The 20,282-nt window shown below is 32.5% G+C and overlaps 1 protein-coding gene and 2 long non-coding RNA genes across 3 annotated transcripts; all 3 read left to right on the top strand.

Annotated features, from left to right (window-relative positions):
* Window positions 1–206: 206 nt before the first annotated feature.
* On the top strand, window positions 207–2,371 carry LOC134260619 (uncharacterized). The gene is made up of 3 exons (XR_009990582.1): window positions 207–265; window positions 659–706; window positions 2,275–2,371. It is a non-coding gene; the product is annotated as an uncharacterized LOC134260619 (long non-coding RNA).
* Window positions 2,372–2,773: 402 nt separating this feature from the next.
* On the top strand, window positions 2,774–8,622 carry LOC134260620 (uncharacterized). Its single transcript, XR_009990583.1, has 3 exons — window positions 2,774–2,872; window positions 5,767–5,825; window positions 8,485–8,622. It is a non-coding gene; the product is annotated as an uncharacterized LOC134260620 (long non-coding RNA).
* Window positions 8,623–9,902: 1,280 nt separating this feature from the next.
* LOC134260624 (uncharacterized protein in xynA 3'region-like) lies at window positions 9,903–17,507 on the top strand. Its single transcript, XM_062743177.1, has 6 exons — window positions 9,903–10,087; window positions 10,411–10,715; window positions 10,838–10,978; window positions 16,133–16,366; window positions 16,787–16,890; window positions 17,444–17,507. The coding sequence occupies exons 1-6, from the start codon at window positions 9,937–9,939 to the stop codon at window positions 17,505–17,507; spliced, it is 999 nt and encodes a 332-aa protein (XP_062599161.1). The 5' UTR covers window positions 9,903–9,936.
* Window positions 17,508–20,282: the final 2,775 nt, after the last annotated feature.

The raw sequence follows: 20,282 nt of genomic DNA on the forward strand, positions 1-20,282 counted from the left end.
TATTGTCTTCTGAATAATAAAAGAAATGTTGAGTCGTGCCAATTTATCCAGTCGTTGGAGAGAAGAAAGAAACAACCCTCTATAATGATGGCTGAATGTTGCTAAGAATACTGGCTATTCGATTCTGGTGTTACATTTATTGTAGAAAATATTTTAAGAACGTGAACACTTTTGATATGTTTTAATTTTTTTTCAAAATTATACAGCCTTAAATGGGGGAGGAAAAACCATTAAAAGTGGGAGACATCATTCGAAAGTTTTCGAGGTGAGTTTTACTTTTTTATATACGTATTTTTTCGATGCAACATAATTATTTAAGGGATGAATTTAATACATGTATCTACCCATGGAAAAACATACTTGTGTAACATGGGAACAAATGAACTTGCACAACAACAAAATTTATAAGTTGATAGTAATATTATTGGTAATAGTGAAGATGAACTTGAAAACCAGGATGTTTCGTGTAATATACCAATTATCAAAATATCTATAAACTAAAAAACAATATAAAATTATCTTAGAATTATCTTAATTTCGATGAATAAACGAAACAACATTTATCAATCTCTTAATATTGCTGATCATGGATTATGAACGAAGAACATGCATTAATTTTCTGTTCTGTCTTTTCTTCTTAATATTTTAAATGGAGCAGTCAGTCGGATTTGACCACGGACAGCAAACCTCAAACTACACAGTACAGGTTTGTAAGCTTGAATTTTTTCTATTTATTCATTGTATTGATTAAAAACGAGCCGTATCTATTGATTTATTAAACTTACGATCAATCCATGTAATTGTTTGTGGCAGACTGCCAACGTACAAGGCCCAAGATTCTGTGTAAAAAAAATCAATGAAACATGCATTTTCGAACGGATTACTTCGCACAACTGCAACATTAAAATGCTATATGACAATCGTGATGACTTTAACTTTTCTATCGTCAACTTCCCTTACTTATGCAGCAATATACCTTCATCACCTGCATACGGATTGTATATATCTCAGTTGATTCGATACGGAAGAACATGCTCTACGTATGATCAATTTCTAAAAGGAGGTAAATTATTGACAAACAAGTTGATGAAACAAGAATATCAGCAGTCTTGTTTAAAGTCATCATTTCGTAAGTTCTATGGTCGATACAATGACCTTTTCAGCAAATACAATTAATCATTGAGTCAAATGCTAACTGACGTTTATCATACTAATTGTTAGTCCATTATTTATTCACTGAATTAAAGACGGATTTTTCCGTTATTACACGATCATGACAATGAGCACACGGCGGGTGTGACCGGTCAGCAGGGGACGCTCACTCCTCCATGGCACCTGATCCCATCTCTGATGTTTCGGGGGTCTGTGTTTGATCTGCTCTTGTTTGTACTGTTTTATGGACTTTGAGATTGAATACTGTTCGTTACAAATGTATCTCCATATATCCTTCGTGCAATTGAGCAACATAGAACAAATTAAAAAAAATAGCATTTACATGTATATGTTCAATTTCAAATTTTAGCCAAAAATATGAATTCAATGCTTATATTTACATTCTCTAATTTTCCTTCTTCATAATTGCTTATTTCATTAATCTTTAATGTGAATTTAGCGCCCTTCTAAACTGACGTGTTTAATAGACGTAAGAGCCGCTTGTGACGTCAGATGACGTTGCAAAGTTAAATAACGCAAACAAACATTGCGAGGAAAAAATGACACATTAATTTTAAACGCAAATTTGTAGTATTTTACGTTAATCTAACAGGTTTATAGTTTTCAATTAAATTGAGTCAAAACATTGTACATTTTGTTGTTCCTAGATTATAGAAATTTGCATATAGTTCCTTCTGTGTACTCTAAGGCGTGGTGACAAGTTTTCGCGTGTGTTATAGAAATTTGAATGCCGTGGATTTCTAATGAATTTCATAAGTAAAAATATACGGAATGTAAATATTTACTGTTAAATCACATATTTTTGTGGGGTCAAATTTTCGTTGTTTGAAGAAAAACTCTTGGTTTGAGGGGATTTGATTTCATTAATGAAGAATTGTTGAGTAGTTACGCGTGCAACATTTTACCTTTCATGGTTGACATCCATTATTGTGTCTCTTCATACCTTATAAACAATCATAATTAATTCCAACGAAAATTGGTGATTTTACAGTCTGTCAAAAGTCACAATATGACCGACGTATAATTTTTAAAAAAATGTAATTTTAAGATTATTTATTGAAAAGACATTTTGTTATTCTATTTTCTTTTCTCCTTTAACAGGAAAAATCCATCGGCTCATGAATCTCCTGCACAGACGTCTCAAGTGTATGTATGTTCTTTGCTTTGTTTAATCTTGAACCAGCCACGGTAGCCTCGCAATAAGGTACTCACTATGTGATCAGGGGTCTGGAAGTATTTCTAATCTGTTGCATTTTATCAAACATACGACGTGAACAAGGAGACAGGCCATCCTTCTCCAACAGTATTAAAACTGAAAGTCAAAATCCCTTGTTACTGTAGGTTTTGGCATGATAAAGAACCCTAAGTGCTATATAGGCTTTTAATGATTAATAATGGTCTAAAGTTAAGTCTTTTTATAAGTTTAAATATTCAGGATGTGATGCAAATGAATATACACAGTGACTGTACAATAAATCAATATTTGTGTTTGATATCACAAGATAGAAAGTTCTTGATATCATAAGATAGAATCTTCCATTTTAGGACTCAGGCACAGGTGGCAAAGATTGCGGAACCTTCCCTATATCAGAATGTTTCTAGTGAACCTATTGATATAAATGAGTTGAGAAAGAAAAAACCTCACATAGCATTGAAACCATTCTGTGAGGCATCCCCTTTCACAGAGAAATTAGAAAAGGTGAGAAATACATTATATATGAACAGGTGCCCTATTAAGCAAAAGCCTAAATGCACATTTATTGAATAAGGTCATTGAAAAAAAAGCTGATAATTTATAAGGCAAATCTGTTGTATTTTATTTTTCTTTAGAAAACAACAAACATCTGACGAGTATTTTAATAAAAAGAATTGAAAAATGATACAGTTTGAATTTTTCAAATGGTGTACATTTCATGGTATATGGAGTTAAGTATTGTAAATTTAGCTTTTAAATGATTTTAACGTTTTGTATTCAGATGTGACGTTTTCTTATCCTGTTTAAGTAACTGTTTGATTTGAAATGACAGGATACTTAAGGCGTAGACAAATCATATAAAATACTATGTACTTATAAGACTATACGTATTTGTAAAAATTTACCAGCACGTTTGAAACAATACGAAGTGACAATGTGCTGGCGTTAAACGTGACGATGTGTTGTGAAAAGCTGTGTAAGCGACCGAGCGTGATTGCCTTTGTATGTAAACGTAACGGTATATTATTTTTGCTCGTTGTTTAAAGTTGTGTTATCGTGACCGTGTGTTGTGTGTTCAGGCGACGAATGAAGCTAACATCGCGCCTGCGTGTTTTCTCTTTGTGCTAGCGTTGTCACTTACAAAAAAACAACGCACAGGTCCCTTCTGAAAAACGCACTCTCAGATTGTCACTTTGCGCTAGCGTTTTGTTACACCCCACTAGCGCTTTGTTCCTAACTCGTGGTTACAAATTTGCAAATGACTCTATCGGGACATTATACATATTTGTCAAATTTCCGTATTTTTGCTATTTTATTTCCAATTCTTATAAGGTTAAGGAATATTTTCGTTCAGATTTTAAATATTCTTATTTTTCCTGTAACAACCGCTTGTACTGACTCGATAAAGCTCACCTAATGAACAAAGGTTTATTCAGTTAATGGCATTATAAAGAATCGCCCATGTGTTTCGACGGTCTGGAAGGTTTACTACGTCAACCCTGTCTGCTGTTACACTTTTTAGCTCACCTGAGCCGAAGGCTCAAGTGAGCTTTTCTGATCAAAATTTGTCCGTCGTCTGTCGTTGTTGTTGTTGTTGTCGTTGTCGTTGTCGTCGTCGTTAACTTTTCACATTTTCATCTTCTCCACAAGAACCACTGAACCAATTTCAACCAAACTTGGCACAAAGTATCCTTGGGTGAAGGGGATTCAACTTTGTTCAAATGAAGGGCCACGCCCTTTTCCAAGGGGAGATAATCATGAATTAGAGAAAAATTATTGGCATTTTTAAAAAATCTTCTTCTCAAGAACCACTGGGCCAGGAAAGATGAAACTCATGTGGAATCATCCTCAGGTAGTGTAGATTTAAGTTTGTTCAAGTCATGACCCCCGGAGGTAGGGCGGGGCCAAAATGGCCGATCAAAGTTTTACATAGGAATATATAGGAAAAATCTTTAAAAATCTTCTTCTCAAGAACCACTGGGCCAGAAAAGATGAAACTCATGTGGAATCATCCTCAGGTAGTGTAGATTTAAGTTTGTTCAAGTCATGACCCCCGGGGGTAAGGCGGGGCCAAAATGGCCGATCAAAGTTTTACATAGGAATATATAGGAAAAATCTTTTAAAATCTTCTTCTCAAGAACCACTGGGCCAGGAAAGATGAAACTCATGTGGAATCATCCTCAGGTAGTGTAGATTCAAGTTTGTTCAAGTCATGACCCCCGGAGGTAGGGCGGGGCCAAAATGGCCGATCAAAGTTTTACATAGGAATATATAGGAAAAATCTTTAAAAATCTTCTTCTCAAGAACCACTGGGCCAGGAAAGATGAAACTCATGTGGAATCATCCTCAGGTAGTGTAGATTTAAGTTTGTTCATGTCATGACCCCGGGGGGTAGGGCGGGGCCAAAATGGCCGATCAAAGTTTTACATAGGAATATATAGGAAAAATCTTTAAAAAATCTTCTTCTCAAGAACCATTGAAACAGGAAAGATGAAACTCATGTGAAATTATCCTCAGGTAGTGTAGATTCAAGTTTGTTCAAGTCATGACCCCGGGGTAAGGGTGTGGCAAAAATGGCCGACCACAGTTTTACATAGAAATATATAGGGAAACCTTTTTAAATCTTCTTTTCAAGTACTTCAAAGCCAGGATTAGTAATATTCTGTCATATGAAATCATCCTCAGGTAATGTAGATTCTAGTTTGTTCAAATTATGATCCCCTTGGTGGTTAAAATTCAAGCCCCCCCCCCCCCCAGTAAACTTTCAGTTCTGATCTGATATGTGTTTTTTTTCCGAGCTGATGTGCTCAGGTGAGCGCTGTGGCCCCTGGGCCTCTTGTTATTGTATCGCTTCATAGATTCAACTTAAAAGATGTGAATAAATCTGCTGATAATAGCTCGATTTTGATGTAAAATGTAGTATATGATACAGGATAAACAAAGGACATTTTATCTTCTTGAAATGTGATTGTACTATGTGGGCTCAGGTACAACTGTGACGGAGGACTCGGCAAGTCTTGTACTCTATCCTACCTCAATCTCACGTTACCTGAAAGACAGTAACCATGTGTTACAAATATTTCTTATGTTCTTTTTTTCGCCAATGTATACTTGTAAATTTATCTTATTAAAATCATTCCTTTTTAAAGTAAGTCTTAGAATTATAATTCACATTTGATTGAAAATTGTCGCAGACAACTGTTGCATCGAACCTTAACATTAATATAATATTAAATGTAAAGGGTTCTTTTAATTTTAATTATCAAGAAAAACAAACATCTATTACGCTCTTGCAAGCAAAATGACCCAACATCTGTCAGACAACTGTCACATTATAAAAAAAACTGCACTATGAATTTGTAGATTGAATTAATTTTTTTTTGTTTTTCTATCTTCAGACCTTAGAAAAGTCGAGCAAAGATCAGAAATCGCCTGATGGTGGCAAAATACAAACAAGGTATTGTTTTAAGCGCATCATTAACTAACCTTACACTTGAGTACTAAGATTTCTTCTTTACTTGCTTATGGTAAACAAATATTGTTATCTCAATACAGTCCCTGAAACGTTCTACTTTCCCACCTGAACGGTGAACGAACGCTGAACGAACGCTGAACGAACGCAGAGCGAACGGTGAGTGAACGATGTGCGAACGCTGAACGCAACTTGGTGAACGATATGTGAACGGTGAACGGTGAGTGAACGCAGAACGCAAACGGAGCGCAAACGCGGGCGAAAAGTGAACGGTGAACGAACGGTGAAGGCAAGATGAACGATTTATTCGGAATGCCTCCGATCTTTTCCTTGCATTGAAATTATTCTATTATTCTATAATTCTAATTTCAGGTGCTTTAATATAAAAATTAACAATAGATAAATAAAAAAAAAAAAAAATAAATAATAAAAACATTTTTTCTCTACATATATGTACCTATGTTTTATTTTATAGCACGCTTTTAATTGCCGTAAAAAATGTGTATTTGTTACCGAACGCGTGTAGTTTGAATATAAAATTAATCTATTTATATAGTAAATATGCTTTTTCTTTTAACTAATAAAATAATGTGGACTTCAGAAGATAAAACTATTGCTTATAGAATGAATTAGTTACATTGTACGCGGTACATACATTAACGAACTAATTATCGCTTGTATACAAACAATATAGTAAGTCGTACAGTATTATATTCTCGTCAAATAGTGTGCCCTATTGTGATAAACCGTACAGTTTAGATGTTTAACGTTTTTTTCCCTCTGATGTTCATTCTTGTTTACTGGTTATTGTGGTCAAGATACTTTGAAGATTTTTAAATACACCAAAAATAAATATACATATATATATATATTTTTTTTTTACAAATAAACATTCCTTAAAGCTTACATAAATATTTTGTCGGCGAATGTACATGCACACGACATAATTTCCAGGAATTTGTTTATCAGTATTTAGCTCTGGAGCTTAATTTTTAAAATTTCTGCAAATGAAAAAATGATAAATAATTGGTAAAATCATTTTAAGAGATTAGCAAGCATTGAATCAATGGAAACATGGATATAACTTGTAATTTAAGTCATTTCATGCTGCGTTTTTTTTTCCAATCGTTTTCCACTTTCTGAATATTATGAATTCGAAATCCAATTCAATCAAATTTTACGGTCCACCTACATGTACACCTTCTGATAGAACAAACAAATCCGTTTTCTTAAGTCTGAGAATTACCTAAATAATTATTTATAATCTAAAATATTAAAATAAGTCTTACATGTATTTAGTTCCAGAAAAAGTCAATGAATAATATTGATAATTCTTTGACATCTTAAATCAGTATTACATGTAACATGTGTAAGCCGTATTTCGTTTTGTAAATACTACTGTTGGCACAAATTTATTCTAAAATAATATTATTTAATGACTGTTTGATGTTAGTTTTAAGACTGATTTTCTTGAGTTACAATACACATTTGATATTAAGTAAAATGTACTGAAAATACTAAGAATTTTATTTCGGGAGAAAAGGCACCGGATTGGGGGGAAGAGCTTAATTATACTGAATGGAAAAAATATATTTTGGTACGGTGAAGTAAGTAATTTTCCATCTCTAATAAAATATTATTTTAAAAAGTTGGTGTTTTTTTTTCCAAAATTTAAAACCACTCTACCAATTTAATTAGCCCTAAAAATATTTAATTAACTGAATATTTGCAGTACTGTTCATAATTCTAAGACCTACGTGTAGTTTGAAACACGTGTTACTGTAGGAATAATTTTTTTGTGTATTCATGTCCTTTAAAAGACTTGCATTAATTATTATACATCCATTGGTGATTTGTCGTGTTTAACATTACAACAAATTGATGCCGTGCGTAAAGCATTTGTACATTGTCTTTTTTTAAATTTAATATTTTAGCATCGTTCGACATACATGTACAATAGGTACTTAATGTATTATTTTCCAGGGAAATTTCATGAAGAAAGTAACAGCTGAGTCATGACAATAAAAATATAAATACCATAGATAATTTTTGCAATGAAATAATTATTTTTTTAAACACGATATCTAAGTTATTGAATTAAAAAACGTGTAAATCCTTACCATCAAAAAGATAAGTCCTTTCACTTCGGAGTTCCGAATGACAAGAAAGACTGAACGTTAAATGAACGGTGAACGCAAGGTGAACGCAAGGTGAACGCAAAGTAAACGGAACGAAGAGCGAACGGTGAACGTTTTGTGAACGGTGAACGCGTGCGCACGGTGAATGGTGAACGTAATACTGTGAACGGAGAGCGAACGGTGAATGCACGCTGAACGAACGGTGAGCGAACGGAAAAATGGGAAAGTAGAACGTTTCAGGGACTGTAACATGGAATGTCAGCCCCTTCCAGTCATTTATCGCTTTGTACTTAAGGTCATGTTAACTGACTTATGTATTTCTTCTTACATGTAGATCTGAAATGTATTGATGATAGACTAATCATCTCCGCTCTGTTATATTGAACGAATTTCATAGGATCAACATTTCCAATACTCTATCCAATCATTTCATAATCAGTTCAACTAAGCTACCATTTTACCAATTAAACCATGTTTATCAAATTCAGCTTCCAACTTTCTACTAGGTCTGACTTTCAACAACATACATCGGGGGAAATACAGGAAAAAAGACTGACACATTCAATAGAGCCACCGACATTATCTACACAACCCATTTTTACTAAATCTCCTGTAAACCAACTTGCACCAAAGTTACCACCAAAAACATATCAAGGATTTCATTGGCAAGTATCAGAAAAAGGATTTTGTATCCACGCATTGAACATGTTGAAGTTTTATTAATTTAATATTTATTTGGATTTCACAAAACCAATAATGCTTTAATGTGTAAGGGGGTTTGAAGCTGTACAATCATTCTTTTCCTGAAATAAGAAATAGAGTTTTTGTTCCTTCAAATATGTTTCTCGTTAACGAATAGGTCTTTTGAAACAAAATATTTTTATTTTGTTTTCCTGCAAAAATGGATCCCATCTCTAATTCTATAAATCAAAAGTATATTTACAATTATATGCATTCGAGAATTTTGTGTCGCCGGCTAGGTAATATTACTATTGGCACTCGGGAAAATGTATAATTATGTGATTCGAAGCTTTGACATCAATTCAACATACATTATGTTTGAATTGTAGTGTACGTTATTTTTTTAAATATTAGATAATTTAAGCATTTGAATGTTTACGTCTACTTGAACGTGTAAACCTAGACGTGTTTTACAAGTATGGGTACCCAATATCGTTTTCTGTTCTACAAAACCTCACGTGTACGGTACGTGTAAAACAACATTTCAGCAAGTCACTTTACAATCCATTTGTATCAAATAGTTCTATGACTTTCATTTAAAAAGACTTGTAAGATTTATTGAATAAACTCTTAACTTCGTACCAAATACCACCTGAAAATAATATAATATATACTTTGATTTTGAGAAGTACAAGTTCTCACCTCCGTGTACTTTTGAATCTACGCGTTGTATACAACCTGTAGAATATCATTGTCAGAAAAAGTGATAACGTAGTAAATTAGGGGATTTCCTTAGATACACGTACACCCATACGGTCACATGCTTAACCCCTCTTTTGCAGAGAACATGCATGTAAATAATGTGAGCGTTGTGGCCCATTCAGAACGGTTTCATTTGAAGAACTGAGTGCATTTTCTAAATTATAATTTTCAAAGTTACTTACTCCTGCTGTGTGACATATCTTTTTAACGACTCAGTTGCACTTAAATTAAGTTATATGCAGTAAGAGTGAAAGTTATGCTGCACAATATCACCTATATCGACATCTTATAATGATTCAAGGATATTAGCACAAAGATTTCATTTTCACAGCAGGCGGAAAAAAATAATATCGCCACCTTTCCATACAAAGCATGCTAAGGTTTTTTCCCTTCGTAATATCTTGCAACGGAAGTGTATAACTTAATTGGTTTATCTTTTTTCTTCAAAATGTAGTCAATTAATTAAAAAAAGACTTACCAGGAGTAACAACGATATTCAGAAAGAGATAATTACAATGTTTGATGACTTAATGGAGATCATTGAAAGTGAGGAATACGACACAAACCTAAGACAATGCCTGGAAAAAGCATCCCCAGATTATAAGACGTCTATTGCTAAGCGACAGAAGGATATTTTGAGATCAGATCATGGCATTGTTGTAGCAGGTACATTTTAGCTTTGTTTCAAATATCAAAGTACAATAAGTGACATTAGTGTTGGATTCCTAACTGCAGTGCTTCTAGCAAAAATCATTTTGAAAATCACTAGAAGTGCTAAAATATAATTGTTTTATTTATGTTTTTGTTAATGCATTCTGAAACTTAAAGAAAGTCATGTAATAAAATTAATGCTAATAAGTTTTTGGTATAATTTGAAGGAAAATGATACATGCAGGGCTTTAGATTGATCTCATCAAACATTTCATGAACCTCACTTAAAAGAATACAATTAAAGTTCTTTTAAGTGAGGTTTGAAATTCTCTTAACAGGAGAAACAAGCGCGGGAAAATCCACCCTTATTAATAAAATACTAGAAATGAGAATTTTTAAAGGAAGAAACATGGAATCTACATCAACAGTCTGCAAAATACGAAACTCTGACAAAGTTATGATAAAAACTGAGTTAGAAAATGGTGAGGTTGAGCGCAGAGATATGAGTGACATTGATGTACTAACAAGGAAAGGGGAAAAAACTCTTCGAGATACACTGAAGAATCTTACAGATATGACCATTGAAAAAGACAGTAGAAAGTATAAAAGTGTTGATATTGGATTACCAGTACCCTTTTTAAAGGTATTTATAATAATGTATCAAAAGATATTTTTACGTTTGGAAATGACAAGACCTTGTTTTTATTATTTTATATTTAATACAATTTAAACGCAAATAATATTCAATTCAATATCATCTCCCAGGGTAACACAATAATGGTTGATACACCAGGAATCGGAGGCTCTGGAAAAGTCAGTCAAAAGTTAATGGAATACTTGCCAAATGCTGTTTCTTTCATATTTGTGATCAATGTGGCAAGTGCAGGAGGGATGCAAAGAGACAGAGTAATTCAAATTAAGTATTAATAGACCCTTTCACCATAACTACTGTACTTGTACAACTCATTTACAAAATGATATATTTTGGTGAAATATGACGTTAAAGCAATTGTTTAAAAAACGTCATTAAATTATCTATCAACAAAACTTCGCTTAACGTTATTAATTTACCGTGCAGTAGAGTACTACCTTAGTTACCGTGAAAGGACTCTTTAGAAATTGATTTGGACATTATGCTATATGCATTTGAAAAAAAAAGTTATTTTGAAAATGAATGAAACGAGCACCAATTATGCTGAATATCCGATAGAATTATACCATTTCTGAGGAATGTATGCATAGACCTTTTATAAAGAGCTTGAATTAGGTTTGATGGAGCTTGCCCATAGCCATGTGTGTGTAAACGTAAAATACAGAGGAAAATGTGTGATAAAAATAAACTAAAATTTCTTAAGAAAAGCATCCTTTGACCCATCGATCGATTGTTTTTGCAACAGTTATTGTACTAAGATCTTGCAAAAAGTTGCCTTTATACATGATTGTTAATGCCTTTGTACCACGACTTATTTTCAGAGCAGGCTTCGAAGAAGAAATTGTAATTAGCAGCATTTATTCGTAGAGTTTGATCTTGCAAATCTTTTTTTCTTGGAGTAAATATGAACGTTAAAATGACATTTTGCTAAAGTATTTTGTTTGTATATCATGGAAGTTGAAGATGTAGGAATTGTCATAATAATAAATTGTTATTTTGCCGTCATTTTTTATTTACTTGCAAAACTTGCAAATATTGAACTTATTAATAGAAATCTGTAAGTTCTTTAATGTCAAGTTTAATGTGATAGATCGAAACAACAAATAATAAATTAAAAATTGTTAACTGATTTAAGAATCGTCGATATCTCTGAATGTAAAAAAAAACAAAACAAAAATTTTTCACGTTGAAAAATTTTAAATAAATTGAATAAAATTTACTAAACGATCAGTACAAAACTAATACACATTTACATTTTCTGTAGTTAAAGATCCACGAATATTTTTTACAAAATTAAAGAAATACATATAACAGTGTCGTTTTCACAAACAACTCTATCTCATTGGTCTGATGCCTTAGATTTTCTTGGGCTTTGGCAATGGATCTTTTAGCTTAATTTCTGTTTGTTATGTTTGTGATTTATTTTTCTTTCTAAAACTTTATTTCGCTTGTCGATTTTTTTAAAATAACTGTACATGTAATATCATTTTATATTCATCTACTTACTGCGAAAGAAATTTAGAAATTAAATTTCAATCATTTTAATTTCATAGATATAGAATCAGTAATGTAAACAAAAGTCACATACTGGAAAACGAGAATATTTGGCGCACTATTAATTTTAGCGCCTTTGGCGCAAGACTCCCTGAGCGCTAAAATTTATTGTGCACTAAAGGATTTCTAAATATCATTTTTGTGCGTGTTTAAAGCTTTTACATAAGTACATGTAAACCGGAACGCCCGATTACGTAATGTCGAAGGGTCATTGGAATTTATATACACACTAGACAGTACTGCACATGTTCGGAAGACAGAAAGTTCTGCCAAATTATAATTTACTTGAACTATTGTTACCCCAGTAGTAGTTATTATCATTAGCACCTTCAAAGTTTGGCTTCTCGGCGTGTCAACCATCTATCGCCTCGAGGTAAACAATGCAATCAAGCATGGCGATTGAGCTTGCTTGAACTTGAACTTTATTCTCATAACTGACAAACCAGTGAAGAGAAGATATATACAGTACAATGAACATGAAAATATTACATGCATGAAGAAAGGATAACAGAGTAATATCAACCAAGAGAGCTAACTCTCTCAATTATAATGTTTAACAATTTACAAATATTGCCGAGTTGATAAGTATTGGTTACATTAAAAAGCATTTCAAATTTCAAAATATTTGGATTCGAATAAAAATATTTTGACAAATACATGACTCTTGCGTTCTTTATAGACACATCAGTACATTTAAATAAGTAGTGAAATTCATCCCCAATGTCACTGCTATTACATAATTTACAAATTCTGTTTTCTCTAGGGATGTTAAACCATCTACCAGTCTCAATTGGTAATTTTGTATTCCCAGTTCTAAATAAACAATATTTCTTGGATTGTTTTGGAGGCAAATTCAACAAATAGTCTTCAAAAATTAATGATTTTTTAAAGATTCTATAGTTCAAACCTTTAGGGGAAGTTTGCACTTCACTAAACCATGTTTGTTTAAACTGATCTAAAAGAATGGTATATACTTTATTTTTAAGCCAAGATATATTAATTGAATTTTCATACCAGACATAAGTCAATCCACATTCATCTAAAATTCTCTGTACAAAGTCACACCATGGATTCTTATGTAATTTCAATGCACATAAAAGCTTTGCTGATAATTTAGAGCACTGAGCATTGATGAGTTTACCCCAAAATGAGATCATTCTAACTTTGATATCAATTAATAAAGGGTGTCTACCAAGTTCTCCATACACCATAAAGTTTGGTGTTGATGTTTTCAGGCTCAGAATATGTTTACAAAATTTTAGGTGTAATTTCTCTATCAGTTTAGTATTGTGAAAACCCCATATTTCGCACCCATATAAGAGTATTGGTTTGACAATTTTATCAAACATGTCTAATTTACAATCAATTGATAAGTTATGTTTTCTACATCTACCAATAACACCATACATAGCTTTAATAGCTTTATCTTATAATTCTTTAGTATTCAAATTAAAAGAATTACTTTTACAAAATGTAACACCCAAATATTTAAAGTTATCAACTATATCAAGCTTAGAGCCTTCAAATGTAAAAGGGACATTATTTTTCCCTTTACCAAATATTATGACTTTTGTTTTCTTACTATTAACCTTAAGATGCCATTTCTTGCAATATTTAGAAAAAGTGTTAAGCATGTATTGAAAATCATCTGGGTTTTCAGATAACAAAATAGTATCATCAGCATATAATGATACAAAAAGCAAATATTTCACAAGACGAAACTCTAGAGTTTACAGGCGGTATATATACTGTACCTATTAATATATGTTCATTGATTCCGAATGCTTTACCTTCAATTTGGACCCAAAGTATATTATCACATTCATTATTAACAATGTTACAGTTTTTAGCAATTGAATCTCTAATATACATAACTATTCCCCCGGATTTCCGAAATGATAAATTTGTTCTATGCTTACAAAATGCACTAAAATTTGGAATGTCAATTATGTCAGCTTTATCGGTTTTGGTTTCTGTAAGGCACACTATATCATATTTATTAACAAAATCAAGAAAATCAGGAGATTGGAGTTTTGTATTTAGCCCACAAATATTAATGGAAACCAATTTTACATTAAAAGTGTCTTTTGATCTGAGAGAGTTACTTGAGTTTTTACTTTCATTAATAATTGTTTGTTGTTGCTCTCCGTGGTTTACCTGCATCGGAACTTGATTGGAGCCTGGATCAGCCACGAATTTACCAGTTGGTGGAAAGAATCGTTTGCTATCTATGATAAGTTTGTCCACGATCATCACAGCCTTCTTCCCTTGTTGTTTCGCTTTTTTGTAGTGGGGATATAGAACTTTCCTGCGCTCGTTAATTTCCCTAGGAAATTGCTCGTTAACGCCAAATCCCTTTCCCTCTAAGCTTGATGGGGCGGCCTTTCTCATTATTTCTCTTTCTTTATGCAGCACGAACTTTGCGACGATTGGTCTGTGTTTATCCGGTAGACTCTTCCCCATTCGGTGTACCCTGTGGAACTGTGGAACTTCTGTGATATTCATTTCTGCACGTATGAACTCTTTCAGTACTTCTTCTGTATTTTCCTCTTCAGTCTCCGGTATACCACTAAATACGAGGTTGTCTCTCATCGATCTGGTTTGTAGATCTAAGTGGCGTTCGTTCAAATCCTCGAATTTATTCCTCACCATTTCTAATTCATTCAAGATCATTTCATTTTCGTTCCTTATGTTACTAACAGATTTCTTCATTTCTTTGACTTCCCTCGTTTGATCATCATACTGTTTACTAATATGTGTCACACACTCTTCCACCCCGTTGACCATGCCCTTCATTTCTTTTAACTCTGTGTTGACATTCCGTTCCAGTTCATTGAGTCTCCTTTCAATATGATCTAATTTGTTTAGTTTAGTAGATACTTCTTCTAATCGATTCGACATGACTTTCAAAGTCTCAAGAATATCAACGTGCTGATATTGGTGTTGTGGGGGGTTTGGTACTAGTGGTATAGGGGATAAGTACAAAGCAAATTGACTCTGTGGTCCCGGGGACCCATAGGGTTGAAAATTATTTCCTTGACAGTTGTTTTGAAAGTTTGCAGTTGGTGTAGATGCAACTGCCGTTGGTGCACTAAGGCTGATACTACTATTACTGTTACTCAATTGACTCTCCATATCATGGATACTAGGAACATGCAATGATTGAGTACTACTCACATGAACTTTCCTTTTCCCTTTTCTAGGCATTTCGCAGTGCTATGTCTCAGATAGGTTTCCACACACATTACTACACGTTTAAACAACAAATCCAGGTGATCTTATATACAAACCACGATGTATATTGTATTAAATTCGAGTAAATTTTCTCTGCGATTTTTAAAGCTGCCCCCCTTCCTCACGCATGCGCTATGCGCAGACAATACCTGATTAGGATTACCGTTTTATCGAAGTAATTTTCTGTCGATGCATGCATTGTTTTAATATGATTTTAAATGAGTAAATTCTCCATTTCTTTTAATAGAAAATAGAAATAAAATAAATATTTAACATTGTGTCACGTCCATGTGACAGGAACACGTACCGCGGTAAAGTTTACGAATGTTTACTTATATACGGTAGTACTTATGTGTTTCCGTGCTCGACTAACCATAAAATCAAATACGGGTGTGGATTAAAAAAAATGAAATATAAAATACGTATAAATATTTTATTGACATGTGCAAGCGCTAAAATTTATTTGCGCTAATGCATTCCCACTTGCGTTTGCGCTAAAATATGTATGTGCCAAATTTTCTCGTTTTACAGTACTAGGTTTCTCTTCCATCATTTAAATAGATTATTAGATATATATGTTAAAACAAAAGAAACAACGATTGCACTAAAATGTTTCATAGCTTCCAGAAATATTAAAAGCCATTACCAACTTGCAAATGGATGACGAAATGCCTTGCTTTGATCAACGAAGTGTCATCTTCATAACAAATAAATGGGATTCCATAAAGAAAGATCCAGATGACAGCAGCGATGAAGACGAGGTCGAAAAAACTTGGAAAAAATTATCAGAGAGGATTCTTAGACAGTGGCCTTCAGTTAGGAAAGAAAATATCTTCAGAATGAATCTAACAGATGTAAGATATTATAGTACTGAATTCCTGTTTATTAGACAAGACTACTTCTTTTATCAATAGTAGATCATCTAAAATATGCAAATATATTGAAATTTGGTTTAAAATTATTTTTAGATTATTTTTGCTGTTATTTTGTTTATTAACTTCAAGAAACTATCACTATCGGCGACCTTTAATGACCAGGAATTTTACAAAAATATTTTCAAACAATGCATTCCAAGCTATTCTGACTTGGATTTCTTAGATAATATTTTGGTATTTAATTGAACCATTCATTTTTATTTGGTAAAAATGTCATTGTTCAAGTACGTTTAAAATAACACTCGTACATGTATATTCAAATACACTAAAAACCAATTTATTTAAACTTAAAAAAAGAATACAACTGTAAAATACAATCCTTTCTTTTTTATATTTTAGGTATATCAAAAGGAAACTGCAACTCAGGAGTTTAATCAATTCCGAAAGTCTTTAGAAAAGATTGTTAAGGAAAATGAAAATATAAGAACTACGGAACACTTTAGGTATTTACTTAAAACTTCTTCTTTGAACTCATTAGAGTGGTTTTATGAGCACGTCTCATCAAGAGGTTAAGGACGTTTTTCTTTTGCACGCTTTTTTTGGGTGTATGTATTTATGTACGTATGTATGTATGGACGGAACTATGGAGTGACGGACGAATTCACAGGATGAAAAGCCAGGTTTCCCAAATTTGGAAACCCGATGGAAACATATGGGAATCGTGACATCAGTAGTTTCCATATAGTTTCCATTTTATGGAAACCACATAGTGGTTTCCACATAGATTCCCGACATGGAAACAATCAACCTGTGGTTTCCCGTAAGTTTCCCAAGATAGGAAACCATGGAAACATACCCCGGTGGTTTCCACATAGATTCCCGACATGGAAACAATCAACCTGTGGTTTCCCGTAAGTTTCCCAAGATAGGAAACCATGGAAACATGCCCCGGTGGTTTCCATGTAGATTCCCGATATGGAAAAACCAACCTGTGGTTTCCCGTAAGTTTCCCAAGATAGGAAACCATGTAAACATGCCTCAGTGGTTTCCATACAGATTTCCGACATGGAAGCCACCAATGTGTAGTTTCCCCCATGTTTCCCAGGCAGGGACACTTTGAAAGTAAATCTCAATACTAACCCACCTACCTTTTATTTTACAAAAAAGTTAAATATTTAATTATGTTACCATATTTTTACCAATGATAGAAATATTTCAAAAATGTTTACATGCTGTATCAAAATAATTAACTTCAAACAGTTAAAATAACTAGATGTGTATTTCTGTGTGATTAATTTAATATTTCAGCACCGTGAACGCAATTCAATTTTAATTTAATTTTATTTTACTTAATTCTATTTAATTCAATTCAATTTTGAATTAAATCACATAAGTTTTGGTAAACTCATATAGAATGCGTGAAGTGGAATAGAAAAAAGTAAGTGCATGCAGTTATGTAGAAATCAATCATTTCTGTCTATGATGAATGTTCCTTTGAAAAAATGGAAGAGCTAAGGAAGGGTACATTTGATTTGATTTGAACATATTTTATTGATTATACTTTACAAATGGGATTGGGCAAAAGTTCTAAAAACTTATTACGCCCTTTCCCTACATATACATTATACCAAACATATTTACATACATGGGTTTCAGCTTAAAATGAAATAACAATAATAATAATAATAATAATAATATAATAATAATATATAATAATCAGAGTGAAACACATTCAATAGAATACATTTCATATGAAATAGACATGCTGTATAAGATTTACAATTAGAAATAATTATTGTATCAACCAAATCGTCCTGACTTTTTAATGAAAGTTTGTACAATAGAGAATAGGTATTCATTTTCAAAATCATTTAACGATTTGTCTCCCCAGAGTAAAGTGTGAGTATCGACAGTGTGTAATTTACCCATTCGCAAAAATTTGTCAAAAAATTCTTTCCTGGCTTCTGTATATTTTTTGCATGAGAAGAAATAATGATGAGAATCCTCCACTCTTCCACAAGAACATAGTGGACTCAAGATTACATTACATCGAAAAAGATCGCTATTAAGCACACAGTTATGTCTAAGCCTCGTGTGTATTATATTTAAGCGTCGATTTCCATAACTGAAGTAAGAGGGTGGCATTTGTTTATTGAAAGAAATAGACTTTTTAAAAATAGATAACGAGGGAGAATTTCTTACATTAAGAGGTAATGAGTTCCATTCTTCAATAACAAGGGGAACGAAAGTTGATTTGTAAGCTTGCAATCTGCATTTGGGTATGTTATAGTTCTGCGAGTTTCTCGTACTGTAACTTGATGAATTACATCGTAGGTTAGGGATTATATCAGTGAGATATTCAGGAACTTGGTTTTCATCAATTTTATACATTGTAGTTAGTCTGGTCTTTTTCCTTCTTTCATGTAAAGGGTACATTTAATGAAATTATTTACAGAAAAGGTTTACTAAAAAGATCGATTAAAAAGTAAATAAAGAAATATGTCAAATTACGATTACTGATTAAGAACAGGTGAGACGTTCCTCAATAAAATAATTAAATTTTTTTCCAGTATTTTGCAACTGACATTGAAGAATTATTTATACATAATTACATGTATTCACAAGACATCAAGGTACCTTACTAGGCATTTGTGTTAGATACCAGAGGTTGGCATTTCTTATATACCGGGGTAATCCGTCAGGAAAAAAAATACTTCAGTTGGTTTGTCAAAATTACATTTTTAGTGTTTCAAGTTTTTAAATACAAGTTTAGAAAGTGATAAAGATTTTGTTTTAATATGAATTAATATATTAATATAAACTGGTCAGATAAGAATCATTCATCGAATTGGCTGGGGGTTGAGTATTATCATACTAGTATTTTACTATTAATAGTGAATATTGTTTTTTTTTTAATTTATTAAATTATTATTTTTATTATTGGGGGTGGGTGGGTTGCTTTTCATTTTTTCCTTGAGAAGCCCCCCCCCCCCCAAAAAAAAAAAAACAACAAAAACACGCTTTTGAAAAAGTCACTATGGTCGGCCTGTGTGATTAGGGACACCTGTCCTCACGTGCCATTTCAGGTGGAGACACGTGCCGCGAAGACACCTGTCACTGTGTATTTTTTGTATATTCTATGTGAATTGAGACGGTTTTGTACCTAAAGGGAACAATGGGCTGTCGTCGAGCATGTACACACACAGTCTCCGACCGAAAATTCTTTTAAATTAAGATGATGATTCGTGTTTCTTTTATCATTTAAAAAATTGTATATTCCATAAATAAAGTTATACAAGAGAACATATTTATAAAATAACCTACATTTAAGAAGTTCAATGAAAGATCAAACTATTTAGAATTTTTATTTCAATTTTCATTACTGATTTAAAATAAACCTATCCTCTCTCATGTGTCTTTAGAAATTAAATAATTTTCTATAGGTATTGAATAGATCTTAATTCTCGTCGTGTATAATTATATTAAATCAGAATGACGTTAATAGATCAATGTGAAATCAAAACTGTATTTAATATTGTTGATGGGTTTTTTGTGTGAAATTTGTAATCTAACGTACTACAAAGACATTTATTAGATAAATGTTTATAATATAATTCATCAGATAAAACGTTTTTTTTTTTTTTTTTTTTTGGTCTTTCCTTTTTTTGTTTAAATATGTATGCAGATCCCCGTTTAGTAAAACGCCTGCACTTTTCGCATGAAATTACAATGTAGGGTCATAAATGCACATACATTATATTTAACAAACTTTAAAATTTTCAGACATTTTTTTTCTCCAAAGGCCATTGCTCTAGATAAAGGAAAGTCTATAATATTTTGCATGATTTTGTTTTCCTTAAGAACAGTGGATTTTAAAGTAGTGCATGCTAAGGCA

The sequence above is a fragment of the Saccostrea cucullata genome, unplaced genomic scaffold, assembly GCF_032062105.1.
Source record: "Saccostrea cucullata isolate Sc308-1 unplaced genomic scaffold, CSIRO_AGI_Scuc_v1 ctg1328, whole genome shotgun sequence".
Classification (NCBI taxonomy): domain Eukaryota; kingdom Metazoa; phylum Mollusca; class Bivalvia; order Ostreida; family Ostreidae; genus Saccostrea; species Saccostrea cuccullata.